At 37.4% G+C, this 14,992-nt stretch overlaps 1 protein-coding gene across 1 annotated transcript in view; it reads right to left on the bottom strand.

Moving 5' to 3' along the window:
• Window positions 1-13,881, bottom strand: part of LOC126262239 (ras-related protein Rab-14) — a 77,671-nt gene extending 63,790 nt beyond the window's left edge. Inside the window, exons 1-4 of the mRNA XM_049958709.1 lie at window positions 13,518-13,881; window positions 13,137-13,250; window positions 5,059-5,185; window positions 4,861-4,978 (exon numbers count right to left, since the gene is read on the bottom strand). Of these exons, the coding sequence (XP_049814666.1) occupies window positions 4,861-4,978; window positions 5,059-5,185; window positions 13,137-13,242 (351 nt within the window). The 5' untranslated portion in view covers window positions 13,243-13,250; window positions 13,518-13,881. The remainder of the gene's footprint in view (window positions 1-4,860; window positions 4,979-5,058; window positions 5,186-13,136; window positions 13,251-13,517) is intronic.
• Between the last annotated feature and the right edge of the window lie 1,111 nt (window positions 13,882-14,992).

Below are 14,992 nucleotides of genomic sequence, written 5' to 3'. Positions count from 1 at the left end.
CACTGATTTTGTAATGACCACATTCAGTTGTTTCTCACTATTACGTAAATCACCTAACAATTTTATTGCATTGCAAACACTTCTCTTTGCAACAACTGTATCTTCTTCTAACTTTTCGTTGGAAACTTCTATGTTCACAGAAAAGCCTCTTTCATCTGTGTTCCCATGAAACACGCATAACAGCTTCTGCATGAACCTGACAAAGTCATGGTTCGCACTTTACAATAAATTCATCAGAAAGTCCTCCTTAGGATTAAGATATTTGGTTGGTTTTCAGAATATTCAAAAAATTTGAAGTCTTCTCTCTTCACACTGTCAGCTGTTGATAAAAGTCACATTTTTTGACACAAATTCTTTTATGGCAATTGTTACTCGAGAATTTCTCAAAAGCAGCTCTGCATTACTACAGGTGATAAAAATGAGCCATCGTTGACTAATTTCAAAAGACTCTTCTCAGCACTTATTTGATACCCACTGAAAAATTCCTGTGCACTTATTTCTGAAAATAAGGATAAACTTTTCTGTGTAGTTCTCAGTAGCAGCAGTGGCACCAAATCCAATTATCTACATAATGACATTTTTTACAACTACATGCTTCGGTAACATCAATAGGACTGAGAAGCAATGCTATACATTAAACTGAAAAAAATCTTTGTACAAAAAGGGAAGAGAGAGTCATTTGGCCATTACTTAAGTTTCATATGGTCTTTTCTGTACTTCAGCAACATACTACTTGAAATGCGGAATAAGTTCAAGTGCTCTCTTCATGACTTCAATATTTCCAATCCATCTCATAGAACAAAATTTGAGAGAAAACTTTGAAAACCCAGTGGTATTTGAGAATGTTGCCTTTAATTAACGAAAATCCTTCAGAAAGTACCACATCATCCTAAGATCTTTGTGAACATTCCAACCACTTTTATTATGAGTAGTTTTCAATTCTACATTGACTACATGAAGTGAGCAACTGCCACAATAAAACATTTGTGGTTCATTACCTTCTTCACTGATTAGAAATGCTTACAAATTGTGCAACATCTTCAAGTTCACATTTGGTCCATCCATTGAAACTTTATATTTTTAGGCCCTGCTGGAAACATGACTGTAAATTAGAAAATGTGGCAGAATTCAAAAACATATATGTTAAATATCTTTTAGATACAGACTGATTTTGCTCATCCCAGAAACAATCCACGAAATCCATCTGTCCCTTTTGCACAACTGTGTTTAAACTCTCCATGAGTGATGCTGAGTTTCAGACAGGCACAACAAAAAGGCTACTAAACACACAAGCTTTTGGCCAGAAGACCTTCTTCCAAAATAGACAACACACTCAAACATAAGGTAACTGTCTCTGGCGGTCGGGTCAAGACAGCGAGCAACTGCGCATGGATGGGGTGGAAAGAACATAGGGCAGCTAGGTTTAGTCGGGAGATCAGAGGGCAGTAGGGTGGGGTGGAAAGGGAACTAAAAAGACTGGTTTTGCTTGTGGAATACAAGGCTGTGGAAGCTGGACCACCCAGTTGCTGAGCATGCTGCCCAACACAACATTCTTCATTTTAATGATTGCTTCACAGCCTATGCCATCTGTACCCCTCCTACCACCACCAACTGTTTTGAATCTCACAGGTGGGAACTCTCCCTGCAATATATCCTATGACTAGTAGCTCTCTTGGACTCAGCCTTTGGTATTTTCCTTCACCCACCTATCCCCTTCCTTGTCCCTACTTCACAGCCTCCAATTCCCCAAGAGCACTGACAGTCTTTTTACTTTTCTCCTTTTCTAAAAAGATGTAGAGAAACAGCTGAACTGACAATCCTCCAGGAACACAAGATGGCAGCCCAGTCATGATCAGAGGTACAATCTGTATGTCATTTCCACTAGGAGTGTATACACCACATATAGCCCAACAAAGCCATGCCTCCTAATTTCTCCATCCACACCTGCCCAAACTGCAAGACCTGCACATATGGCCAATTAAGTCCAATACACGTAACAGACTTAAGGTGAATCTTTGCACATAATTTCTTATTAAATGGACTGCTGAATACAACACTTTTGGGGATGGATCTAACTTGCTACTCTCCTTTAGAACTATACATAACTGACACATAAAACAAAATTTATGGCCACCCACTCAGTTTCAGAACTTCATTACTTTCATGACCATCCATTCACTTCCATTATTTTTTCCATGACTTTCATGACCTGTAGACACCCTGATACATGAGCGAGATAACGAACTCTGAAGATTCCATAAGAACTGGAACCCAGAATAGATGAATTATGTATTCTGTCTAACATTACTTCACATAGATTGAGGTTGGGTTTGGGACAGATAGCATCCCATCTTTCTAGGTTAGCGAGGACATGAAAGTACGTACTCTGTGTTTGTCACATTTATGTAAGTTATTGTCTGGGTTTCCCTTCTTATGGAACCTTTGGCGTTCATTGTCTTGCTCTTGCATGTTAATACATTTTTTTTTTTCTTTCTCTCTTTTTTTTTTTCACGTCAAGTTCCGTAGGATCAAATTGAGGAGCAAATCTCTAAGGTCATGTAACGTGTCAGTACATGAAATTACAACATAAAAGTAATAACAGATAAAATGTTTGCGACCCAGAAAAAAAGTCAATCCATAAGTTTAAGTAAACACAGTCAACAATACAACAAGAATCAGCTTAATTTTTTAAGGACCTCCTCGAGAGAATAGGAGTGACCCATGAGGAAACTCGTCAGTTTCGATTTGAAAGCATGTGGATTACTGCTAAGATTTTTGAATTCGAGTGGGCAACTTGTTGAAAATGTATGCAGCAGTACATTGCACACCTTTCTGCACAAGAGTTAAGGAAGTACGATCCAAATGCAGATTTGATTTCTGCCGAGTATTAACTGAGTGAAAGCTGCTCATTCTTGGGAATAAGCTCATAATGTTAACAAGAAATGGCAGTAAGGAATATACATATATTGAGAGGCCAGTGTTAAAATACCCAGACTCATGAACATGAGTCGACAAGAGGTTCGTTCATTGTTTTATTCTGCTGGATTTCCATGTGGATGTTTCCAAGTTCATTGTCCTGTAAGTGTATTTTATATATACAGGTGGCTATTGGTTTTTCTGATTGACTTCTACAAGGTTACTTTATAGGCTATTGCTGCATATAAATAGAGGATTTGCTGCACAAGATGTTCATCAATTAGCCATTGACACATGTCAACTTTTACCCTGAGGGTACACATTGATAGTGGATATTACTAATGTTAGCAACAAGGTTTTACATCCAGTACCTTTCCTGGAATTGGCAGAAAAATTGGTGATTTGTTTTATTGTTACTTTGGAGATGTTGCATTTAGGGTCTTTAAGTTACACAATTGCTATGCTAGTGTGGTCATGGATCTTATGGATATAACTGGGTTGTTGTAGAGTAATATCGATGGAGAATGTGTGTATAATTTTTTCTGATTTCAGTGCTATTTGTATCTCAAGTTGTAGATTGTGATTTACATTGTTTATGTACTAGAGATCATTAGAATATATGTTGCCAATATGGTGGGTTTTCATTATCCAATGAATATTTGTTCATTACGTTTTCATTGAATTTGTTTACTCTAGCTGTTTGGTATTATGTTATTAGAATGTTTCATATTTTATTATTGATTTCGTTTTTATTATTGGTAGGTGTTCTGGTTAGGGATATACGTGACTGCCTGCTTTGCTGGTGTAATTCTTTGTACATGTGGATTGCTCTCAGTTATGTTACATAATTGGAATATGTGATTATTGGATTTTAAAAATTAGGCAATATAAATTACATGCTAAATTCTCTTCTGTGTGGATAACAATAGTATATTTTTACTATGTAATTTTATAATATGATTTATCCGTTTTAGTTACATATTGTGATTTTTGTTGTCTGTGCCCTCATACTTCACTATCGTGCTACATAATTTCCATATACAGGGGTCTGAAGGTAACACTTTTGGGCGATGAAACTGGTAGCACGTTTTGAATGAATGACATTGGATTACAGCTTTTTGTTTCAATTATGATTATTGAAGTAATTTCCTAGTCTGACTGCTGATAATCTCACACCAATAGTGTGGGGCAACAGTTTTTTTTTTTTTTGTGTGTGTGCAAAGAATCTATTACTTGTTCTCAGATGACAGACAAAGCTGTGAAGGGACTAGGAGGTGTTTGGTCCACAAAACGGCAATCCACCCTTGTGATGGTCAGAACTGCTCAACTGGAACCTTTATGATGAGTAGTCTGCCTTAAACTTCCCATGAAGTCCAATGTCTGGCCACTGTCCTGTCTGAACACCCCACAAAACTGGAATGCCCAACTCCACCCACTGGCCAAAAGGACACCCACAATGACACCCCCTTCGAACTCTTGTGAGGTGCTGATAATGGTGCCTCTCACAAGTACATGGCATCTCTGGGTCCTTCACAGTGAACATTCAGTATCTTACACTGTTCACACTCCTTAAACACCCTATCACATCCAGTAATGACACTGAACATGAACAACACTAATACACACTGGTTGTCCTACCGTCAGAGAATTTCAACTATCATTTACATGCTCACCGAGTGTAATTTCAAACATGCTCTAACATCTGACCATGTCTTCTGTGTGCTTCCTTTTTTTCCTTGTCAGGCAGTATATTTGTCAGTCTTTGGAAAATAAACTCCTATACTACTAATACTTTAACATTATTATAACATAAGGTTGTGAAGGCAGTTGCAATACACAGCATTTGCAGGCATGCACTGAATAAGCTGAACATTAAATGAAGTTTTGATAGTTTAAGTGACTATAAGGAATGTAATAATATATATTAAGAATATTTAAACGAACAGTGCTAGGATTCGTTAAGTTGCGAGTGTCCGTCAGCCAGCTGCTAAGATGGTTGTAAGTAGATCGCCGAGTTATGTCGTACACCATCAGAGCACCAGCTGCACCCCGGTAATACGACCTACAAACAAAATTTGTTTTTCACAGCAGTAGTCCTTTTCAAATTACTCCAGGTTGACCAACTATCACTGCAAAAATTACCTTGTCACAGCTCTGAAGCGCTCCTGACCCGCAGTGTCCCAGATCTGCAATTTTATCTTCTGGCCTGAAACCTCTATAATTCGGGTTCCAAATTCTACACCTATAGTGTGAGGGCAGTCTGCCATAACTGTAACAATTCAGAAATAGCTGTTTTACTCATTTGGTGGTAACATCTAACATATTTATTACACTAAGTTAATGTTAAGGGACAATCAAATGAAAGCATACATGAAAACATCTCTTGCACATCATGATATTCTTTTTTGCATACTTCTAGCAACAACAGCCATAGTTTGAGAGCAGAAAGGTAAGAGTACTTACTACCTAATAACATAATCACTATTTTTTTCTTTAAATTGGGACCCTCAACGCAGTGCAAGTTTGCCAGCTACTCATATACATTTTCAAATACCTCAGCATTTACACGAAGTTTCCAAAAGCTTGGATAAGGATGGTAGAAATCAGAAACTTAGCTTTGAAATTTCTTCTTGTAGTATTTGTTTTGTGATGAACATGTTAATGATACTGGACAATCCTCAATGGAATAAAAATGTTAGAAGGAATACAGGTGAACACTCACCACATAGCTGAGGTACTGAGGACAGATTTCTTCTGCAGTACATCTCAAACACTTTAATTCTCTTCTGTTCCAATTTTCCCACAGCCCATGATCCCCAACCATACAATGCTGTGCTTCAAATGTACATTCTCAGAAATTTCTTCCTCAAATTAAGGCCTACGTCTCTTGATATCAAATTCTTTGTCCTTTATGGGTTATTTTGCTTCCAAGACAGCAGAACTTCTTAACTTCATGATAACCAATTTTAATGTCAAGGTTCTCACTATTCACATTTCTGCTACTTCTCACTGCTTTTGTCTTCTTCTGGTTTACTATCAATCCATATTCAGTACACAACTATTCTTTCCATTCAACAGATTCTGTATTTCTTCTTAACTTCCATCCAACACATCAGTGAATTTTATCACTGATATATTTTCATCTTTTATTTTCCTCATTGCTTCTTCGATGTACAGGTTGAACAGTGAGTGTGGAAGACTGTATCCCTTTTTAATACAAGTAATTTGTTCTTCACCTTCCAGTTTCCTCTTGGTTCTTGTACATACTATATATTACTCGTCTTTCCCTATAGCTTACTCCTATCTTTATCAGAATCTCTCATGTCTTACACCATTTTACATTGTCTAAGACTTTTTCCAAGTCAATACTGCATATGAAGGCATCTATTTTTCTTCAGTTTTGTTTCCATTATCAAGCACAATATCAAGACTGCTTCTGTGATGCGTTTACCTTTCCTTAAGTCGAACTGATTGTTCTCTAACAGTTACTCGATTTTCTTTTCCAGCCTTTTGTGTATTATTCTTGTCAGCAACTTTGAACTATGAACTGTTAAGTTTTAAGTTGGCTGTGTGATAGTTCTTACACTTATCTGCTCTTGCTACCTTCCAAACTGAATGGATAATATTTTTCTGAAATTCTGGTGGTGTGTTGCCAGTCTTGGATTGTACACATCAACTTGAATAGTTATTTCATTGCCATTTCCCACCAATCATTTTAAAAATTCAGATGGTATGTTATCTATTCCCCTGCTTTATTTGATTTCAAGTCTTCCAGAGCAATTTTAAATTCTGACTAATACTGGATCCTCTATGTCTTCCTTATCGACTTCAGTTTCTCCTTCTATCCAGTCATCCTAGACAAGTCCTCCCCCTCACAGCCCCCCCAAAGTACACTTTCCACATATCCATTGGCTTCTGAATTTAACAATGAAATTCTGATTGTGCTATTGATGTTACCATCCTTGCTTTTAACTTCACTGAAGGTGTTTTGACCTTTTCTATATGATGAGTCAGTCTTTCCGACCATCTTTTCTTTCCAATTTAATCAAATTTTTCCTGCAGCCATTTGGCCATCGCTGCCTTGCACTGCCTATGCATGTAATTCGTAAGTAATTTATACTGATGTTTTCCTGTCTTTACCTCAATATTTAATACTTCCTCCTTTCTTCAATCAAGTATTTCTTCTGTTCCCCAAGGTTTTTTTTGTAATTACATTCCTTGTACATATGTCTGTCCAACTAATCGCCCTTTTTAGACATGCCTACTCCTCTTCAACTGAACTGCCTACTGAAATGTCCCTTAGCACAGCATCAACAACCTTAGTGAACTCCGAACCTGTCATCATTCCGCAGTACTTCAGTATCCCACATTGAATCTTCCAAACGATTATCTTAAATTTCAGTCTACTCTTCATTGGAGGAATCTGTCTGACCATGACATAATCCAGCTGGAATCACCAGATTTCTCCCAAGTACACCCCCTCCTTCTATGATTCTTGAATAGAATATTCAATATTGCCATTTGAAATTTACTGCTGAACTGTTTATAGTCTTTCGACACTCATACCAGGTCTTAGCCCCATCATCAATTTTATTTGAAATCTGAAGTAAAACAACAGTTAAACCTTCTCCATTAAGCAATAAAGAAATTTATAACAAAGATTGACATTTAGAAACTGAAAACCAGATAAAACAAATGAACAATTAGCCTTCCTAGCAGTAGTAGCGTGCCATGTCTATGCCATAACAAATACAATGAAGAGCCAAAGAAACTGGTACACCTGCCCAATATCGTATAGGATCCTCGTGAGCACACACAAGTGCCACAACACAATGTGGCATGGACTTGACTAATGTCTGAAGTAGCACTGGAGTGCTGTCCACAAATCTGCAAGAGTACGACGAGGAGGAGATCTCTTCTGAAAAGTACATTGCAAGGCATCCCAGACATGCTCAATAATGTTCATGTCTGGGAAGATCGGTGGGCAGCTGAAGTGTTTAAACTCAGAAGAGTGTTCCTGGAGCCCCTCTGTAGAAATTCTGGATGTGTGGGGTGTCACATTGTCCTGCTGGGCTTGCCCAAGTCCATCGGAATGCACAATGGACATGAATGGATGCAGGTGATCAGACAGGATGCTTATGTACTTGTCACCTGTCTGAATCGTATCTAGACTTATCACGGGTCCCACATCACTTCAGCTACACACGCCCTACACCATTACAGATCCTCCATCAGCTTGAACAGTCCCCTGCTGATATGCATTGTCCATTGATTCATGGAGTTGTCTCCATACCTGTACATGTCCATCCAGTCTATACAATTTGAATGAGACTCGTCCCACCTGGAAACACATTTCCAGTCATCAACAGTTGAATGTCTGTGTTGATGGGCCCAGGCAAGGCATAAAGCTTTGTGTTGTGCAGTCATCAAGGGTAGACGACTGTGCCTTCAGCTCCAAAAGTTCATATTGATGATGTTTTGTTAAATGGTTCACACACTGACACTTGTTGATGGTGCAGCATTGAAATCTGCAGTAATTTGCAGAGGGGTTGCACTTCTGTCACACTGAATGATTCTTTTCAGTCATCGTTGGTCCCATCCTTGCATGATCTTTTACCAGCCGCAGCGATGATGGAGCTTTGATGTTTTACCGGATTCCTGGTATTCACAGCACACTCATGAAATGGTCCTATGAGAAAATCCCAACTTCATCGCTACTTCGGAGATGCTGTGTGCCAACGCTGGTGTGCCGAGTAACAGCACATTCAAGCTCACTTTCATCTTGATAACCTGCTATTGTAGCTGTAGTAACCGATCTAACAACTACACCAGGCACTTCTTGTCTTATACAGGCATTGCTCTTGTCTTATACAGGCATCTCTCTTGAATATGCATGCTTATACCAGTTTATTTGGCATTTCCCAGTGAATATCCTTTGTTTTTTCCCTTTACGTATTTTCTAGCCTTCCTAATACATTGAGACTTCTGACATTACATGCTGCAACTTTTAGAACATTACGCCTTTGTTGGCCACTTTATCTTTTTCTCGTGGTCATCTTTCCTTGGCAGACCCTTCGGAAGATCCGAATGGAGGACTAAGCCAGAATCTTTTTCCAATGGACGGATCATGATGACCATAGATCAGTATTTGAAAAAAATGATGGTTTTGTGGCTTGGATAAGTCTTTAACTTTTGATGTCCCACAAGAATACAATCCGTATGGCTGAGGAGGGGGAATAAGGGTGTCATAAGGATGGACTCCTTCCATTACATGAATGCTTACCATTCAAATAGCACCTTTTATCTGCATTTGGAGCACAGGGAAAATTCTGTAAGATATTTTTGCATACATTAGACGTACGAGACTGTACCTACTAATTCTACAAAAAGATCAGCATTGGAAGATTATGTACTTATGCACGTGGAACACCACCTCTCAAAAAAGTATGCCAGAAAGTAAACATCTAAGGAATGGGTTGAAATTTGAGAGATGGAGTCAACACAAACTTCCACATAAAACCTACCAACACGTGACATCAGATTTGATCCATTATGTAATTGTGCTGTATGATAAATACTTGTAAACCATGCCAGAATCTAACACTGACAATACTTTTTGGAACAGGGTTGTGATGTCATGCTGAGCTCCATCAGCCAGAGGTTGGGTTGGGTTGGTTTGGGGGAAGAGATCAAACAGCGAAGTCATCAGTCTCAGCAGATTAGGGAAGGATGGGGAAGGAAGTCGGACGTGCCCTGTCAAAGGAACCATCCCTGCATTTGCCTGAAGCGATTTAGGGAAATCATGGAAAACCTAAATCAGGATGGCCAGACACAGGATTGAACTGCCATCCTCTTGAATGCGAGTCCGGTATGCTAACCGCTGCGCCACATTGCTCTGGCCAGAGGTCTAGGTTAGGCTTATAAAAAGTTTGTATGTTGAGTTGGCAAAGTGAACAAATGTAACACCAAAAAAATAATTTTTATGCTACATATTTTCAGCATATTGAAGCTTGATAAAGGGTTTGTATACTGCCTTTTGATGTCGGCTTGAAAAAAAGCACCATCAGTAGATACAATATTTATATTTCACAATACTCAGGGAGCTTAAACAGGAATTATTAGAAGGGATGGACTCCTAGTTTAACATATTTACATAACTAGTGTTTAGAACATGTGAGATGACACTGCAACATTGTTTTCAGATTGGGACTTCACTGTGAGGCCAAGTGCTGCACAGAAGAATTAGATGGGAAATTACTTATTGGGTAGATTGGCTATGCTAATACTTCGAAGGATATCTGTTTTTGATTGCCAGTGCTGGTAGCTGTTAATTCTGCAAGAAGCTACTTATGCTTCTGACAAGTGCTGCAATCTCCTGAGTGTTTCAGGTACCTCGAAGATGTCATGTTTTTAAATTTATCTTTCATCTAGAAATTTATGTTGGTATTAATGGGCAGCAAAATTTTTTTGCCCTCCTACTACTTCTGTCTGTGCTGAACATCTTCGTATCTGTTTAAACCATATCCTATTACTATAAAGACAGATTGACATCAACTGATATAAACAAAATCAGCTAGACTTCATCAAATAACTAACAATGTAGTACGAACTAGGCCGCAGTGACGGCATTCATGTAAATGGCACTACTGTACATAACAAACAATGGCACCATTCACATGATGACTTAGCACTGTGGCACAGTTTGAACCATACTTTGGTTATGCTCAATAATATGTAGCCAATTATACTGCATCTCTCGAAGATGCCACTCTAGCTTTATTATATTAGGACATGTTTTAAACATATCTGTTACACTGTCTTACTGAGCGAAAACTACAGTGAGGATAAATATGTTTTCATCACAGACTGGAATAAAAAATTCTACATGTCCTAGATAACTTTTTTCCTTATGATGGTCACATCATCTGAGATACAAACTTCATGATACTCTCCTTAGTGACAGTATTACTGATTCTGTATCAATTTTTGTTGAACTCATGGTGGAATAACAACCATATTTCTGTTTGTATGCACAAGCCTCTCTTAGATAATTGCCTCAAAAATGTAACCTGTGAACTGGCAGCATTCTACCATGAGTAGGAAAGTATGTTGGAAGCTTAAAAAATAAATATAACATTTGCAGGGGCATAAGAAAAACAGGCCACGCCAGCCCTCACATACTGTGATAATCTATTGTCCCTTATCTTTAATCCACACAATACAAATTTGTGTGCTGACATTTTAGAGAGCTTTTCCCTATATTCCAGCAATCTATGGGTATGTTCTATTCTGTTTCATATAGCAAATTACAAAGGGTAAATTGCCTTACATAATTCACTACACTGAAAATTAATTTTATGAATTAATGTAGTTGACTTTATCAACAACCAAGTGGGATTTACATACCCTGTAGGGTTTTTAAAAAAATTACATGAATTAAACAGTAACATTTAAGAGGCAATTGTGATGAACTTGTGCCCTTGTGGCAACCAGTTCAAATATTTTTCGTCACAATACATACAATATTTAAAGAGTAATGGGCATATTCACAGATAATTTTTGTTCGAACATCTAAAAGCTACCTTATGGAAATACAATAGGCCTATAACTTATTTAGGAAAGAAGTTACCAAATGTGACATGATAATTTAACTCCCCTTGAATCAATCAAATTTTGCACACATTTGTCACCTCTGTTCTGGCATTACTTTAACATTTCAACAAACTAACACACAATCAAATGTAACAGTTGGTACCTGCAATGGTTTTGCTTGTACGTTACAGTTATGATGTTTGTTCATACTGAGTGGTTGTTTAAAATCATGCTACATGTTAAATCTATACAAGTCTGCTAGAGATATTTTAGTGTATTGGACAGTCATTCCACTTTACATGTTGTTAATAGCTATCAAGGTGATAGACGTGTAGCATAAGTGATCTAGGTTTGGCTGCACTTGGTGAAGCTAATGGCTGTGTTGATACTCTTCTTCTCACACATAATGTTTTCCACAATTATGTCTATGTTCCCCTGTTTTCACTGTTGTCTGATACTTTCATATTGCAGTATGTTTCAAGTTAACAACAAGATCATCCTCAGCCCAAAAAACCTGAATCCTGGTACTTTTGTCAGTTCTTGTTTTGATAATGTTTTTGAGTTGTTAGTGATGTCTTACAGGGATTGTTTCTTGAGGATACGACCTCTCTCATGGTGGTAATGGTAATTTTGATGTTCCCAACTATAGGTACTTAAGGCAGTGCTTGGCAGTTCACTACTTCTGTGGTGTGTACTCAGTTCTACCACAAGTGATTAGCAGCTTAAGACGCTTTCTGATTTCTGAATGTTAGAGCTGACCTTAACAATCAAAGCTGTACAAAAATACATCTAAGACAATTGCATCATACATATTTATGTAATTATAACTAGTGTAATATTCTATTTAAGTTCATAACCTGATTAAAGTCAATGAATATCAGAATTGAAGGTGAACATAATGTCATCTACATAGGTATGACTATATGGCTAGATAATGTGGTTGTGGCATTTAAAATTTAGTCCAATTATCTGTAATAGTTAAGGAAAATTAAATGGAAGACCTAAATGACTACTAGACTGCAGCCCACTCCTCTCAAGTACACCAGCAAAACAGTCTTAACTATTGAACAACCTTGTACAAATATGGTAATCTTATCTCCTATGTAACATTTGTTTATTTTGTTCAGTATACGTACAGCAACACTGCACTACATTTCAGCAGCAACACTCGTGTGTAATGAAAATTAAAACGTTTCTTCACACACACAGGAATCATTTTACGAAAAGAAATCCCTCAACTACATATGTTTATAGAAATCTAACTACTACTAAAACAATTTTACAACTGGACCTACAATAATAAAAGCGTAATCTTTCCCACGAAATATTACTGCATACATAACGTCAAAGCAAAAAAATGGCTCTGAGCACTATGGGACTTAACATCTGTGGTCATCAGTCCCCTAGAACTTAGAACTATTAAACCTAAATAACCTAAGGACATCACACACAACCATGCCCGAGGCAGGATTCGAACCTGCGACCGTAGCAGTCGCGCGGTTCCGGACTGAGTGCCTAACGTCAAGGCAAACTATCGTACTGAGTGCATGTTCTGGCAATAGACTGACAATATATTTAATAATATAATACAATTAGTTAACAATATTGGAAAAGTAGTTAATACTTACATTTCTTCTCGGTGAACTGGTGCAGGAGGCATGACTTGCCCACTCCCATGTCACCAATTATTATATATTTAAAAATGTAGGAGTAGTTGTACGGACCTGCTGACATTCTGACTACTGAAAAATGAGAACACGCAAAGAAATATTACGTTAATCCTAACTTACATATCGCCACTTCCGCGCAACGTACTATAACTCTAAAACAGCAGTTAAAGACAGCTGTCACTGCAGAAAACAAAACAAACTTTCAACTATGATAGTCACATAAAACTTTGGTAACTTCCGAATGTCAGGTAACATTACACATACAATTAAACTATTTGTAGGTAATATGACGTACGTAACTACACTTTCCCATGAACAATATGATAATCAGATAGTTACCTTTTTTTCAATATGACGCTGTTCGTTAGTAAGGCCTGTTTCGTTGCTTAGATACTACACTTAACACTAACGTAAAAGTCTTTGTTCCAGTAAGTTTCTTTCCAGTCCTTGACAGTGGAAATGATTAGACCTACCAAAATATGGCCGAGGTTGTCATGCAACTTCAAGACGAATCGTATAAAGACCTTTACACTCAAAACACAAAGTACTGGTTTCACACGTATCAAAAAGTTCAAAAATTCTTTGCAAATATCGAGAAGGAAAAGAAATGCACACTAATGTAAATTTTATTCCTTGTAATTCATTACGATTCACTAGCATTAACACCTACTGCCATCAGAGATGTTACTGGTGAACAAGCAAAGATGATAACGGGTTGTGCAGCGGTAATTTACCGGTTGATTCATGAGTTCTAGTGATGCAAAATACTTAGTTTAAACTGGAATTTTAGTATGTTGTAGATGGTTATATAGAGTTCACATCAACACGCACCATACTCTAAATTTCAGTGTATCATAGAATTCATTGAAATGATAAGAGGTTTAGTAGAGGAATGATTCCCCGAACAAAGACTCTAGTTTATCCCCTTTCACGGCAAGCAGTGTCAAAACGTGCTTCAAATGCTATCGTCGAAATTATTAAGATAATAATCGATCATAAATCATTTTACAAAAAAAAACAGTTTTGACTTTTACAAACCATATACTATCAAATACAACATTAGTAGGCCTATGTCAAAACAGTGGTATCCACTTACGACTTCTTGAAGTAAAATTTAGGAACAAAAAATTTTTCTTGTCGTCAACACAACACCTAATGTTGTTATTTCATTCAGATCTAAGATGAGAAGCAAAAACAGTACGTTCGTTGTGTACACAGTGTGACCAGTAAGGTTTGTACTCACAAAGTGTTTACTTATAATTCTACAAATAAGAATACCTCTTGCGCTATGTAATGTCTAACTTTGCTGCAGATTAATAGCCACAACATCCTATCAGCAGGAATAAACGAAACAAGTATTTGCTTTTTTTCCAACTAGTTCACATCAAGGTATGTTTACTACAACGATACATTGTTATGGTAACAATAACAAGCAGAGCATGTCTACATAAAACCGAAGAGAATAGCGATAAATGCAAACTATAGTCGGACGATAACCGTTTCTTATATTGGTTCAGGTGACAGAGAGGTTTATCGAAAAAATACCTAATGTGAATAAATCAAATGTTGTACCACACACCACAGGAAACAATTCATGGGAAATTTCTCACTGTTAACTCTTCAGAATAGAGTGATAAAATATAGAATGCACGATTTTTCAAGGTTATTGCTAGACTAAAGTTGGGAGGAAGTGTAAGTAGAATATGCTGGTTCCAAAGTTGGATATTGTCAACTGCTCATTTCTAGAAGGAATATTTCCTGATCAACCTAAATTAATTAAAGTACGGTAGTACACATATATAAAAAGGGAATAG

This window comes from Schistocerca nitens, chromosome 6 (assembly GCF_023898315.1).
Source record: "Schistocerca nitens isolate TAMUIC-IGC-003100 chromosome 6, iqSchNite1.1, whole genome shotgun sequence".
NCBI lineage: Eukaryota > Metazoa > Arthropoda > Insecta > Orthoptera > Acrididae > Schistocerca > Schistocerca nitens.
This window is presented reverse-complemented; position numbering and strand designations above follow the sequence as displayed.